Genomic DNA, 14,488 nt, shown 5'->3' with positions numbered 1-14,488 from the left:
TTGATGCGTCGATCGCAGCGTATTGGGACTGCGCCCAATCGATTTGTCTCGCAAAATTACGTCGGAATAGTGCATGAAAGAATTTATTCTAGCACTTTTTAAAATCGGGAAAATTTTCGCCAAAAATGCAAAGGGGTTAGCCTTGCTTTTTTTTTGGCCGAAAAATTTTTGGTCCTAGATTTGATTCGAACGACCGTTTTCTGACCAATCGGACACCCAGGAACTCAGAAAACGCAGCGAAAAGAGCGCAGGACCAACAGGAGAGAAATGACGAGCGAAAAAGCACCTGCTGAAAAATGCCGAAAACACAGGTTTTCGTTTTTCGGCTGTAACTTTTGATGCGTTGATCGCAGCGGATTGGGACTGCGCCCAATCGATTTCTCTCGCAAAATTACGTCGGAATAGCGCATGAAAGAATTTATTCCAGCACTTTTCAGAATCGCGAAAATTTTCGCCAAAAATACAAAGGGGTTAGCCTTGCTTTTTTTTTTGGCGAAAAATTTTTGGTCTCAGATTTGATTCAAACGACCGTTTCTGATCAATCGGACACCCAGTAACTCAGAAAACGCAGCGAAAAGAGCGTAGGACCAACAGGAGAGAAGTTGCAAAGGAAAAAGCACCTGCAGAAAAATGCCGAAAACACAGGTTTTCGTTTTTCGGCTGTAACTTTTGATGCGTTGATCGCAGCGTATTGGGACTGCGCCCAATCGATTTCTCTCGCAAAATTACGTCGGAATAGTGCATAAAAGAATTTATTCCAGCACTTTTCAAAATCGCGAAAATTTTTGCCAAAAATGCAAAGGGGTTAGCCTTGCTTTTTTTTTGGCCGAAAAACTTTTGGTCTCAGATTTGATTCAAACGACCGTTTCTGATCAATCGGACACCCAGGAACTCAGAAAACGCAGCGAAAAGAGCGTAGGACCAACAGGAGAGAAGTTACAAAGGAAAAAGCACCTGCAGAAAAATGCCGAAACACAGGTTTTCGTTTTTTGGCTGTAACTTTTGATGCGTTGATCGCAGCGGATTGGGATTGCGCTCAATCGATTTCTCTCGCAAAATTACGTCGGAATAGTGCATGAAAGAATTCATTCTAGCACTTTTTAAAATCGCGAAAATTTTCGCCAAAAATACAAAGGGGTTAGCCTAGCTTTTTTTTTGGCCGAAAAATTTTTGGTCCTAGATTTGATTCAAACGACCGTTTTCTGATCAATCAAACACCCAGGAACTCAGAAAACGCAGCGAAAACAGCGTGGGATCAACAGGAGAGAAGTTACGAAGGAAAAAGCACCTGCTGAAAAATGCCGAAAACACAGGTTTTCGTTTTTCAGCTGTAACTTTTGATGCGTTGATCGCAGCGTATTGGGACTGCGCCCAATCGATTTCTCTCGCAAAATTACGTCGGAATAGTGCATGAAAGAATTTATTCCAGCACTTTTCAAAATCGCGAAAATTTTTGCCAAAAATGCAAAGGGGTTAGCCTCGCTTTTTTTTTGGCCGAAAAATTTTTGGTCTCAGATTTGATTCAAACGACCGTTTTCTGATCAATCGGACACCCAGGAACTCAGAAAACGCAGCGAAAACAGCGTAGGACCAACAGGAGAGAAATGATGAGCGAAAAAGCACCCGCTGAAAAATGTCGAAAACACAGTTTTTCGTTTTTCGGCTGTAACTTTTGATGCGTTGATCGCAGCGTATTGGGACTGCGCCCAATCAATTTCTCTCGCAAAATTACGTCGGAATAGTGCATGAAAGAATTTATTCCAGCACTTTTCAAAATCGCGAAAATTTTCGCCAAAAATGCAAAGGGGTTAGCCTTGCTTTTTTTTTGGCCGAAAAATTTTTGGTCCTAGATTTGATTCGAACGACCGTTTTCTGACCAATCGGACACCCAGGAACTCAGAAAACGCAGCGAAAAGAGCGCACGGACCAACAGGAGAGAAATGACGAGCGAAAAAGCACCTGCTGAAAAATGCCGAAAACACAGGTTTTCGTTTTTCAGCTGTAACTTTTGATGCGTTGATCGCAGCGTTTTGGGACTGCGCCCAATCGATTTCTCTCGCAAAATTACGTCGGAATAGTGCATGAAAGAATTTATTCCAGCACTTTTCAAAATCGCGAAAATTTTTGCCAAAAATGCAAAGGGGTTAGCCTCGCTTTTTTTTTGGCCGAAAAATTTTTGGTCTCAGATTTGATTCAAACGACCGTTTTCTGATCAATCGGACACCCAGGAACTCAGAAAACGCAGCGGAAACAGCGTAGGACCAACAGGAGAGAAATGATGAGCGAAAAAGCACCCGCTGAAAAATGTCGAAAACACAGTTTTTCGTTTTTCGGCTGTAACTTTTGATGCGTTGATCGCAGCGTATTGGGACTGCGCCCAATCAATTTCTCTCGCAAAATTACGTCGGAATAGTGCAGCAAGAATGGATTTCAGCATAATTTGAAATCGAATACATTCTTGCTGAAAAACTTCAAAACTTTTGCTCTCTGCAAAAACGCCATCTTACGTCGTTGCTATCCTCGAAGGAAAAAATTTACTCAAGTAGAATTAATTTAATAGACCTTCATGTGACCAATCGGTCCACGAGGAAGCTAGCTGAATCAAGATTTAACATCCGAACAGATACCGAGAAATAACTTGGTTCTACAAAAATTTGGTATAGACTATAATCACCTGAAGCAATCAAGTAAAAACGACACCGTTTACATGGAATTTTTACATGTCATGTAATGGTGACATAGAATCTCATTCTATTATTATGTATCTACAATCTATGACTCTATTGCCAATGATAACGGATCTTTTTGATTCACAACTTTAACTTTATTCCATATAATGACATCCAATAAGCAATATGAGAAAATTTCAATGGTAGTACAAAAACCATGATAAAATGTGGAATTCACTGTACACATCGTCCATTCACAGTACAAATAATTGCACACACAAAGCTTCACTCTATACCATCAGTTCTGTTTTGTTCTTGGGCCACCGCTGACACTCCCGAGTCTGAGCATTGTTTGCAGAACTGCAGCTGCTCCAAGACTAGTCACCAACAAAGTCACATAAGACACGTAGTTCAAGTAAGACGTGTTTCCCACAGGGATCAGCCAAACCGTCTTCGTATGTTCCTACAAAAAAAAGGATCATTGGTAGACTCAGTAATAATTTAGTGCCAAGTTCATTAACTGGACACTCAAAATGCCTTGAAATAAAATAGGTGGCACCGAAGTTATCAACTTCACACTCATCATAATTATCTGTTCAAAAAGATTACCATTTTAAAAGGAATTTCTCTCCATTTTAGAGCCAAATCAACACAGGGTGAGCAGAGATCAATCTTAGAAACACGATAATGTTTCAACCTCTCTTTGCAGCCAAGGAGCAGCTTGGGGTGTGGAATATCGATTGCTATGTAACCTCCATACTCTTGAGAGAATTGGTAGCGTTGGTGAATCGGCAGGGATAAGACAGTCTGCCATGTTTTCGGTAAATTGCATATTGTCACGTTTTGAGGCTCGGCCATTTCGGCAAACAATTCTACATTTCTTTCACCAACTGAGCACGTGAGGGTCTGAAAAGAGGCGCGAAATGTAAATAATAAATCGTACTACGTGAAAATACATGATGTCAAGCATACACTACCTTTCCGACTCTCTGCAAATCCGCTACCTCGTCGACGTTCACATAAATTGCTGATGGCAGTAAAATGTGAAGCGCTACTGCGCAATCTTGCTGGTTCTCTAAGCCATCAACGCTCACTTTGTACTCAAAGGTTCTGGTGAAGTATAAATTCTATTTTACCCATCACCAAGTGACTATACTCGCGATCGAAAATATGGGGTGCAGATTGTAAGCAAGTTTCGTACTCATAGTTTGAAAAAGATATATTCGATGCATGTGGAACCGCAATGTTGAATGCGGCGAATAGTTGACTAAGATCAATAGCCAGATGTATCGTATGTAATATGATTATACATATTCGGGGTGTGTTAAAAAGGTAACCTCTTCACCTGTGGAATCCTTCACCAATTATGTCAAAATCCAACGTAGCATTGATCGATGTACTGATTGCGAAGTTCTGAAGTATAAGGGCAGCGAATAAGAAACTTTTGAAATTATGATGCATGTTCTAGATTTTTCGAGCAAGCACTTTGGCAAGCAAACTTTGCTTTCAAGTTCCACACGTTCTAAATTTGTGGGGCCATGGGGGCGGCCATATTGAAAATTAGTGATACTTGCAGAGAGATACTTGTAATGTACGGTAAAGTTGACTATGGGCAGGGTGAAGCAATTGGAGCATTATCAATAAGTATTTCTGGTTGCCGTGTTCGGCACATTCAGGCGTAAATTTGAATCAAGTTAGAATATCACGAAAAGACAGGTTAGTTCATCTCACCTATGATTATCACACCTTGACGGTCGAAAATCGAGGTATAATGTTGTTTTTTCTAGAAATGAATGTTGCGATTCTCGTTATTTGGCAGCAACTGTCAGTAGGTGCACGAAATATACATACCGTGTGTATTTGCATTGTTGATAAGAGTATGTTTGTCATCGTACCACCGACAATTGTTTTTCCGTATTGCTCTGTCTCTCCTTGAAAAGTCGATGAAACTCCTTAAACCTCAAGATTAACATTTCGCTGATGATGTCTGAAATGTATATCCGAAATGCTTGGAGTGATGTCTAAAAATGACTAAAACTTCGTCGCTAAATACATCAGGCATCGCTGCTTATGATCAACGCTTTCACATCGCGCCACTGCTAACTTGAATGGTCACAGCAATGTCCCTGATCGAGAAAATAGGCTACTTTACAATCATATTTTGGGGATGCCGATTTGTGCGCAAGATTATTCACATGTTGTACAAAACCTTTCTGTCTCCTGGTATGCCGATTGACTTATACTCGATGGGTAAATGGGGTGTAATAACTGGATGCTCTCACGGTCTGGGCAAGGCGTACGCCGAAGCGCTTGCCAAAATGGGTATAAACGTGGTCCTTGTAAACGCAACAGGGATTGATATGCTAAGAGTCATTGCGAGCGACATTGAATCCATTTACAACGTTAGGACCAAGGTAATTGAGCTGGATTTGTCTCAAGGTCTTCAAGCCTACGAGTTGATAGAAAAAGAAACGTTTGGCATGGAAGTGGGTATCCTGATCAATAATCTTGGTAAGGGCTACCCACACCCTGAGTACTTCCTTGACTTACCACACAAGGAAAAAATCTACATGAATATAATCCAGTGCAATGTAGTCGTCGTTACAAACATGTGTCGTATTTTCCTGCCGCAAATGGTACTGCGAGGAAGAGGCGTCATAGTAAATGTTGCTGCATCAGTAGCGGTTATGCCGAGCCCAATGCTAACTGTTTTTGCAGCGTCGAAAGCCTACATTTTGAAATTCAGTAAAGACCTGAGTGCCGAATACGCGAAACATGGCATTATCATTCAATGTCTGCTACCCGGAAGCCTAACTAATACAACATCTAAATCATCGTCCAATGGATGGATCATACCAACGCCTGACAACTATGTCGCGAGTGCAATCAACACTATTGGCAAGGATGACAACACGACTGGCTTCTTCCCGCACACAGTCGTGGTCAACCTCGTTAGAATAGCTTACAAATTATCTGCTCCACTTGTTATCAAATTTACTACTTCCGCAATGGAAGGTAATCGTAGTAACGCTCTGCGAAGATACATTGAATAATATTGTAGAGCATATCTTGTTACTATGATTTATTACCACTCGCTTATAAATAAATTATACAAGAATAAACTTCTCGCTCGCATAAATCATCCCATACTTGCATTTAATAAGTTATCTTTGCCAAGCTTATCTTTCTTTTCAGGTCTTTTGGCACAGCCTTTATTGCTAAATTGTACCATGGAGATGTCACGCCTTTTATAATTTTATACTTCAGTTTTGAACCATTAATTTCTGCGCGTTTAGTTACCTCTTCTATTGTTGGACTGGTCTGACTTTTCTCCAAACTCATTTCAACAGTTCTTGTGCTTGTTAATGGTTGAGTGACGGTGTTGGTACTTGCTTTTATTCTCTCTCCCATTCCATTGATCACACAGGTTTCACCAGAATGCGTAGTTTCGTCTACCGCTGTAACTATTCCTTCATATGGCACAGTGGTCAGATCTTGATCTGGAGTTGTTACTTCGTTATGTATAGATTTCTGATCTGGTCTTCGGCTCGTAACTTTGTTATAAATTTTTGTCGCATTTGTTTTCAGTTCTATTCCACTCCCAGGAGTTTTATTATTATACTTCAGCTTTGACCCTAGTTTTCCAGGTCTCTGGCCTGTTTCCCTACTTGAAATGATATCGTCATTTAAGTTACCACGTTTGGGATCTTTGGTAATCGTTTTTACTACCATTCCTGTAGTATGCATTCTGAGTTTCTTAGTACTTGAGGTTGTCCTTCCATACATATTTGTTTTCAGTGAATTTGTCACTTCGGTACGTGATGTTTTTTTGTGTATATGCGGACTTGTAGCTTTGACGTGAGAGCTTATTATACTTGAATCAACAGGCTTTCTTATATTTGTAGATAGTTTTCCAGTAGTATTAGCAGTCCTCATCTTCTGATTCGATATGTGTACTTCTTCATTTTGTATAATTGATTTCCCAGATTTCTCAATAGTCACAGAGTTCAAATTAATTGTACTTGGAATTGAAGTTGATTTCCTATTATTGTTATTTGTACTACTTATGCTCAGACTTGCTTTTGTAGAACCGAAGTTGGTCTGATTTGTTCCTTGCATATCGACATTTAATTCACCCAACGATGACTTATCATTGCTTTTTATCTTCTGTGCTCTGAGACTAGTAGCGTCAATGGAAGAACTCGTCACAAGTTTCTCTCTATTCCAACTTGTTTCATTCGGTTTTACTGTGTATCCAGTTGAAGCTTCAGTCACAGAGCGGAGATCATCAACAGATGTGGGTTTTGTTGGACATGAACATGAATTCCATTCTTTTGCTTTCTTCATTTTCTTTCCAAGTACAACTGCTGCAGGCAGTGTGCTTGTTTTTTGAACACCAGACAAATTCAGCAAGAGCTTTTCTCCAACTGTACCATCATACATATTCTCTGTCCGTATATGACAAGTTATGTTTAACATACTTCTTACCGAAAATTGTACAGGTGTATAAATCACCCTTACCACCAATTCCGGTGTTCCTAGTCCTCCTTGAATAACGTGCATAGATATTTTAGCATTCCTCGGGGTTTGGTTGACGCATTGGAAAAATGTTATTCTGCCATTGTTGACATGTCGTGGTGTTTCTTCCGTCACAGAAATCTTCAGATTTACATACTGGTCGTTGAAATGATCTTGTTCAATTACTTTTGTCCTCTCAAATTTGTAGTAATTCTCCACGGTGTGATACTTTCTCTCGACTCTTTCTTCTGGCAATAGAATATCGTATCTCATTAAAATTGCAGCGCATGGCTCAAGCGCGATGAGAACGAATACCAGCACTCCAAGTGTGCCTAGAAATTGATGTTAATATTCAGGGAAATGTGACATACCTGGATAAAGAATAGACTCTTTCTCTTACCAAACATGATCATATTCGTTCTCTGACTATGCCAATTGCTACCAAACTGCACAAGTTTACTCAATAATGTTTACGTGGCATTTTATTAATATTAGCTATGACTTGAGTACCTGTCGTAAACCATATCTAATAAATCGGTCAATCAATTATAGTTACAGCGACAATCAAGCAAAAAAATTTTAACATAACGGAGTAAGCATTTTATGTGAATATTGATTTCACTGCATGCTAACATACTTTTAATTCACTCCAGTCATATGAAGTGCAGGTATAGCATGCATAAATATTTTTCATTTTTTTCAAGGCAGAGTTCACGGACTTGAATTCATTGTAAGTTCATCGCTACTTCGCGTACTACATATATAAATTATTTTGATGATGAGCAATCCATCTGCTGCCACTTCAGAAAGTTCCCGGTACTATGAGAATACTTTTAGAGAGGACTATGAATTGGAAAAAAATCTCATAGTTGACCAAGATAAGGATACGGTGAGAAGTCATGCCAGGATTACTTTATGACATAAATGGCATTGATACTTCACTTTGATATTACAAATGCTTGTTTTCTGAATTCTTACGGACTATCATTTTAATGAAGTGTAAATTTTGTACAGATTTGTGATGACTTCAAAGAAACATTATCAGCCAGTGTTAAAAGCTTGATGAGAGAACTGGAAAGAAATAAGAACTACTTTGAAAACTCTACTGACTTTTCAATTTACACAGGAACTACGGGAATCGCAAACTTGTATTACCATTATGGCACAAATTTTAACGACCCATCTTACATTAGCGTAAGTTAGAATTACCTTACTCAAATTGATCTTGATCAAACTTAGAATTAAAAGTAGAGAAGTGACTGACATTATTCCATATCATTCCACGTATTTTTCCAGAGAGCTAACGAAACGATTGAACGAAGCCTAAGCAGATTGAAAACTTCCAAGAGATTGATTACATTTTTGTGTGGAAGTGCAGGTCCCTTAGCTTTAGGGGCAGTTATTAACCACTTGCATTTTGCCAAAGATAAATCGCGCTCAATGATCGCAGAGTCAGTAATGCTTAATCTTTAGTCACTTAGTTGTTCTTATGAACCAGCTGTCGAAGTAACAAAAATCTGAAGACTACATTTATTAAATTGCTGTTCACAGCTTAGCGGAATTATCAAAGCACGTTATTGGCAAAAATAGTGATTGCCCTGACGAACTGCTTTATGGACGCGCTGGCTATCTTTACGCACTACTGTTTGTTAATAACCGTATAACTCCCCCACCATTTGAGGCAAGCCTCATCAAACAGGTGCGTTTTGAACAAGTTTACTAATGAGAAACTAAATTCCATTTGTTTGTATACCAATTAATTATTTATGAGTTTTTTCAGGTGATTGGTTGTATTTTAAATTCTGGCCAAGTCACTGCTAAGGCGGTGCGCTCTGAATTTCCATTGCTCTACTCTTGGCACGATAAACTTTATCTGGGAGGCGCGCATGGCTTGGCTGGAATATTATTTTTATTACTTCAGGTGTGTTTTTGAGTTTCAAATTATTGAAAGTATGCTTATTGGAAGTATGCGATTTGATTAGTAACTCTAAAAAACTCATCTTATAAATTACGCAGGCAGTTCCATATCTGACAGAGTATCAGCTCAAGGAACAAATAGAACCAGCTATACACTACCTTATGAAGATGAGATTCGTTTCTGGCAATTTTCCGTCTTCTGTTGGCAATCAGTCAGATAAATTGGTTCAGTGGTGCCATGGAGCCCCTTCGATGACTATGCTTTTTCATCAAGCCTATAAGGTATATCATTCTCGTAATTTTGTCTGTTGAAAATGTGCACACCATGTTTCAAGCCACAAATTTCTAACTACTAACTAATCAAACGTTACAGGTATTTGGTAAGCCGGAATATCTTCAAGTTGCTTTAGGATGCGGAGACGTGGTATGGTCTAGAGGACTTTTGAAGAAAGGGTATGGAATATGTCACGGTGTTGCGGGAAATGCTTATACGTTCTTGTATCTCTACCAGGCAACCAAAGTGAGACTAATATATTTGCGTACTGTAACAGTGAGTGAAAAAAAAGTTATTTTCTTATGTGATTAAATTTTATAGGAGATCAAACACCTGTACAGAGCTTGTAAGTTCGCAGAATGGTGCATGAATTATGGTAAACATCAAAACAGGACACCGGATCGACCATTTTCATTATTTGAAGGTAGATGCAAAATATTTTTCAATATTAAAATAATCTAAACCCTCTATTTGCACTATACTATACTAAAAATTGCATTCATTACGAATATTTTAGGACTGGCTGGTACAATTTACTTCCTCATTGATGTTCAGCAGCCGTTGTTCGCTAACTTCCCTGCCTATGCCGTATGACTGAATAAAAAACTGTTCCTCAATGAAGTTGGGTTATTGCAGATGATATTTATTTTTCATTATTTCATTTGTAAAATTCAATAGATTTACATTTGTAGTTGATTTTCTTCAAACTGTTTATATGTTTCATGTAAAACTGCGTATCATTCCTCTCATGTATCACAAAAATTGGAATAAATCAGTCATATTAAAGATAATTGTTCTAATATTTTCCACATTAAATGAATCTTGACTGTGTTTGAGGAATGAAGATGAGTATTAATCTCTACTGATAAGAGAAACCTTTGCATTCAAGATAACTCCCAAGTGACGTTACCGATGTACGATCAAGAGTGAACACTGTTCTTATAGCTTAAATGAGTGTAAAACTAACGTGCTGAAAATGTCTATCCGTAAAAGTTTTTGTAAAATAGCTTACCTGAGTTCTAGAGTAGTTCTTCCCGAGGAAGACGGCGGTGTTCAACCGGCAATAATTGTTGTAAGCGATGGAAAAATTGAAGAAATCATTCGATCTGTCGACGAGGAGGCAATAAAGACTGTAACAAATGTAAGGCAGTTAAACACTTTTCAATGCGACACAGAGATAATATTGTCAATCGGACAAAACAGTTTCTAATCATTTTTAACTAAAAAATTTTACCCTCTTAATCTAGCGAACTAATTCACAATTTAACAGGAAAATATATATTTAGAAAGATTTGACTCACTGGTAATCATGCCTGGTATAGTTGATTCCCATGTCCATATAAATGAGCCAGGTCGCACTGATTGGGAAGGTTTTGATACCGCAACACGGGCTGCAGCTGCTGGTGGAATTACTACAATTGTTGATATGCCTTTGTAAGGGTTTGCTAAGTTTTTATAGCGTACAGATGCGTGTTTATCAATTGAGAATCTTATCAGACGTCTACTAGATACTAAATCCATACTTTTAATTACAGAAATTCTATACCACCGACAACGACACTAGAAAACTTGGATATAAAATCGAAAGAAGCGTTAGGAAGAGTATTTGTAGATGTTGGATTCTGGGGTGGTGTAATACCCGGGAATCAGGTAAACCTTGCGATAAAGAAACAGTTTGATTATCTGAATTTCATTCAAATAATTCTGTAAAAAACAGAAAGAGCTTCGGAGATTGATACAAGCAGGGGTAGTTGGATTCAAATGTTTTCTATGTCCAAGTGGGGTTGATGAATTTCCGCACGTCAATATTCGGGACATTGAACTGGCCTTAACAGAATTGCAATCCACAAATTCTGTGCTTGCGGTATGCGCTTCGAAATATATAACTTTGAAACCAGGTACTTGAAACAATATGAAGCTGATTAATAATGTTCTCATGAAATATGTTCAGTTTCATGCGGAGTGCGAGCTTGCTGGCTCTCTGGTGACTGAAACGAGTGATTCTCATTTCTATGAAACGTTTTTAAAATCAAGACCGCCGGCAATGGAAGTTGAAGCTATAAAAATGATTTCTTCGCTATGCAAAAAATATGGGTAGACTGAAAACCACGATAAGTGGCGAAATGAATAAATTCATATTTTTCGATTGTCATGGAACCTTCAGAAAGATAATTATTCTTCAATTATCAGTAAATACAAGGTATAATTTTCAGTGTAAGATGTCACATAGTGCATCTATCGGCAAGTGATGCTCTAGATGTAATACAATCAGCAAAAGCGGAAGGATCTCATCTCACGGTTGAAACTTGTCATCATTATCTAAACTTCTGTGCTGAAGAAGTACCGAAAAATGCAACAGAATTTAAATGCTGTCCACCGATCCGAGAAAAGACTAACCAAGTAAGCTATCATTTTTTATATGATCTAATTATAAATTTTTAAATGTCTTTCGACCATCCTTTCAGAATAAGTTGTGGAGAGCAATCGAAAATGGCCTAATAGACATGGTAGTATCTGACCATTCTCCCTCGACAGCAGAACTTAAAATATGCGGTGATTTCATGACGGCATGGGGTGGCATTTCGTCTCTACAATTTGGTACGCAGCTAGCAGTAAAAATACTCAATTTCTTTGAGATCTTAATTTTCCTTCGCTCTTCCCCCCCGTAAGCAGTAAACTAACGATCGGTGTCAATTTTCTTAAACAAAGGTCTGCCGATTATGTGGACTGTGGCAAGGAAGAGAAATTTAAGTTTGGAAAACGTTTCACGTTTGCTGAGTCAAGCACCAGCTAAGCTGTGTGGATTGGATGGTCGAAAAGGCAAATTACGCAAGGGAATGGACGCGGATCTACTCATCTGGGATCCTGAGGCAACTATTGAGGTGAAATTTATTTAAAAGTTTCTAGCACCATTCAGTGAATTTTTCTTCGCCCACTTTGTCTACACATAATATACTTATCGTTGTAATTTATCAGGATATATAATTTACAGATTCAAGAGTCAATGATCTTACATAAAAATAAGGTAAATTCTTTGAGACTCAACGGACTATTATCATTTCTGCTTATGCTTCGCTCTTGACAAAATAACATAATTGAATATACACTAACTATTATTTCCAGTTAACACCTTACATGGGAAAGAAATTATTTGGAAAAGTAGTAGCAACTATAATCCGTGGTAACACAGTTTACAGAGATGGATTAGTACAAGATAAACCCGTCGGTGATCTGCTACTGCAGAAGGAGAACCGACGCGAATAAATTACCTAAGTACGTTTAAAATAACTTCACTGGTTACTGAATATAACAAGTTTAAACTACATGCTATCTAATCAAAACTGTGATTAGATTGAAATTATAATATCGTAAAGGATGTAAGGATATAAAAAATAATTAGTAAAGGAGTTTGTTAACTATTGTATAAAATTGTTTATTATCTTCGCTATGCGGTTTTTAATCAGATAACGTTGTATTAATTACCACATGAATGAATCACAATCGCTAGCGTATATTTTATTAAGAGAGTAATGATCATTTGCTACATCAGATCATTACATTTACGATCGAATTCGGGATTCGCGTTATTACCATGCTTTGTAATAAGCGTACTTATATCAAAATGTCTACGATTTTACGTAACGTTTCGGTACCAATAAATGCGATAAGAAAATGAATATGCTCGTTTGACTCGTTGTATTACGTCATCGCTTCTCCACTCTCCTTTTAAGCGAAATTAAATAAATTCCTAGCAAATATGATCACAGCACGCGAATTGAATAATACGTTTACGTATGGAATTTTATTCTTATAAAGTAAAGTTTAAAAATGATATTCAAAAATTGAACAATATTTGTTAGCGATATATTTTTATATATAATTTTCCGTATTTTTTTTCGAATATGCAGCGATTTATTCATAACATAGTAATGTAGGTTTACTTATCAACGAATTATTTTTTTCTATTCATTGGTTTGGACTTGTGTTACGAGAAAATAATAAAACGCTCGATCGCGCATATTTCGTTACACCTTTGAATGTGAACAACGACCAGGCATATCCGCATCAGACGGCATGAGTCACTTTCCGATGACGTCATTGCGTCCTACAGACCACTTGCAGAGTTACGTTTGTGGCATTCGAGACCCATTTTAATAGTGTGTACAGTAGTTATTTAAAACATATTTAGCAGTAATATAATTATTTTATACAAAAACAATTTTTCGATTAATTGAAATTTTCGCAACCCGACTGCATTAATTACGGCAACGCGGCCAATCAACGGATCTGAATAATATTGTAAACAAAGACAAATGTGTTTAAAAATATACACAAGTATATAAGATATAATATTGATCAGAACCGCTTGAAATATTTATTTATTTTGTTCATTATAAAAACAATCAACAGTAAATTCCTCAATTATTATAATTACAATTGAACTCATAGTGTGGAACACTCGCAAGCGAGATTGTGCGGAGTGGCTGCCCGCGCATTTATTTATAATGGATATTCGAGTGGAAATTTCCACCAATTTGTTATCGCAGGAAAATGATTTGGGATATTTATAAGAAAGGCATTATCGTCGTAGCGAGGAAACAAGCAAAATATGTATATTGTACACACGGACAGGATTCACACGTGAATGCGCGCGTGCGTGCGTACACGTGTCCGTAAAATGCGTGAGCCTCGCGAGCTGTGATCACGGTCATATGAAAGTAATACAAGTGTAGAATGACGTCATTGGATGACGTCAGCGCAACCCTACCACGTTTTGTAAGTTATATGCGAAGACGAGGGCGAGGGTGACGAGGGTCACTGCGCGTAGACAAACACGTATACTTACCCATGTGCTAAGAATCGCGTTTAAAGAGCATACAATTAACAAGAAATCATAGAAATTACTGAAAACGCTTTGATCGGTGGGTAGCGCCGAGACTGATTAATGTCTGTAAATTTTACGAGCGCTCATCCGCGTTCTTTAGTAAACTGACCTATGAAAGTACTTTGCGATTTCTTTGATATTTCGGTAGACGCCGTCCATATTTATGACATAATAATTGACTCATTGGATGTATATTTCTCGGTTGCGAATTCTCATCGAGTATTT

General features: G+C 37.9%; 4 protein-coding genes and 1 pseudogene across 15 annotated transcripts; 3 read left to right on the top strand and 2 right to left on the bottom strand.

The window, feature by feature from the left end:
• Window positions 1-2,802: 2,802 nt before the first annotated feature.
• Window positions 2,803-4,243, bottom strand: LOC124220553 (Phosphatidylinositol glycan anchor biosynthesis class X). Its single transcript, XM_046629640.2, has 4 exons — window positions 4,015-4,243; window positions 3,647-3,779; window positions 3,279-3,575; window positions 2,803-3,132 (listed from the first exon to the last, which is right to left on the bottom strand). Exons 1-4 carry the CDS (start codon window positions 4,128-4,130, stop codon window positions 2,968-2,970), a joined length of 711 nt encoding a protein of 236 aa, XP_046485596.1. The 5' UTR covers window positions 4,131-4,243; the 3' UTR covers window positions 2,803-2,967.
• Window positions 4,228-10,124, top strand: LOC124220550 (lanC-like protein 2). Of its 6 annotated transcripts, none has more exons than XM_069136720.1 (10): window positions 4,228-4,385; window positions 7,892-8,076; window positions 8,202-8,381; window positions 8,484-8,638; window positions 8,739-8,886; window positions 8,968-9,108; window positions 9,204-9,386; window positions 9,478-9,624; window positions 9,700-9,802; window positions 9,896-10,124. In XM_069136720.1, the coding sequence occupies exons 2-10, from the start codon at window positions 7,963-7,965 to the stop codon at window positions 9,970-9,972; spliced, it is 1,248 nt and encodes a 415-aa protein (XP_068992821.1). In that variant the 5' UTR covers window positions 4,228-4,385; window positions 7,892-7,962; the 3' UTR covers window positions 9,973-10,124. The 6 variants fall into 6 exon arrangements, with proteins under 6 accessions (XP_068992821.1, XP_046485573.1, XP_068992822.1 ...); XM_046629617.2 differs by having other exon boundaries at window positions 4,234-4,385; window positions 7,896-8,076; XM_069136721.1 differs by lacking the exon at window positions 4,228-4,385 and adding an exon at window positions 4,390-4,435.
• On the top strand, window positions 4,513-7,783 carry LOC124219947 (very-long-chain 3-oxoacyl-CoA reductase-B pseudogene; annotated as a pseudogene).
• On the bottom strand, window positions 5,719-14,328 carry LOC124220548 (serine-rich adhesin for platelets-like). 6 transcript variants are annotated; one of them, XM_069136714.1, is made up of 6 exons: window positions 14,225-14,328; window positions 10,680-10,790; window positions 10,391-10,508; window positions 9,264-9,379; window positions 8,941-9,082; window positions 5,719-7,519 (listed from the first exon to the last, which is right to left on the bottom strand). In XM_069136714.1, exon 6 carries the CDS (start codon window positions 7,458-7,460, stop codon window positions 5,826-5,828), a length of 1,635 nt encoding a protein of 544 aa, XP_068992815.1. In that variant the 5' UTR covers window positions 7,461-7,519; window positions 8,941-9,082; window positions 9,264-9,379; window positions 10,391-10,508; window positions 10,680-10,790; window positions 14,225-14,328; the 3' UTR covers window positions 5,719-5,825. The 6 variants fall into 6 exon arrangements, with proteins under 6 accessions (XP_068992815.1, XP_068992817.1, XP_068992818.1 ...); XM_069136716.1 differs by having other exon boundaries at window positions 10,680-10,778; XM_069136717.1 differs by lacking the exon at window positions 14,225-14,328 and adding an exon at window positions 13,320-14,186 and having other exon boundaries at window positions 10,680-10,775.
• On the top strand, window positions 10,250-12,807 carry LOC124220549 (allantoinase). Of its 2 annotated transcripts, none has more exons than XM_046629616.2 (10): window positions 10,250-10,519; window positions 10,649-10,812; window positions 10,914-11,028; window positions 11,096-11,242; window positions 11,330-11,472; window positions 11,592-11,778; window positions 11,844-11,976; window positions 12,088-12,260; window positions 12,371-12,403; window positions 12,502-12,807. In XM_046629616.2, the coding sequence occupies exons 1-10, from the start codon at window positions 10,355-10,357 to the stop codon at window positions 12,640-12,642; spliced, it is 1,401 nt and encodes a 466-aa protein (XP_046485572.1). In that variant the 5' UTR covers window positions 10,250-10,354; the 3' UTR covers window positions 12,643-12,807. The 2 variants fall into 2 exon arrangements, with proteins under 2 accessions (XP_046485572.1, XP_068992820.1); XM_069136719.1 differs by having other exon boundaries at window positions 10,381-10,519; window positions 10,665-10,812.
• Window positions 14,329-14,488: the final 160 nt, after the last annotated feature.

This window comes from Neodiprion pinetum, chromosome 5 (assembly GCF_021155775.2).
Source record: "Neodiprion pinetum isolate iyNeoPine1 chromosome 5, iyNeoPine1.2, whole genome shotgun sequence".
NCBI lineage: Eukaryota > Metazoa > Arthropoda > Insecta > Hymenoptera > Diprionidae > Neodiprion > Neodiprion pinetum.
Note: the sequence above shows the minus strand (reverse complement) of the source record. Positions and strands in the feature narration are given on the sequence as shown.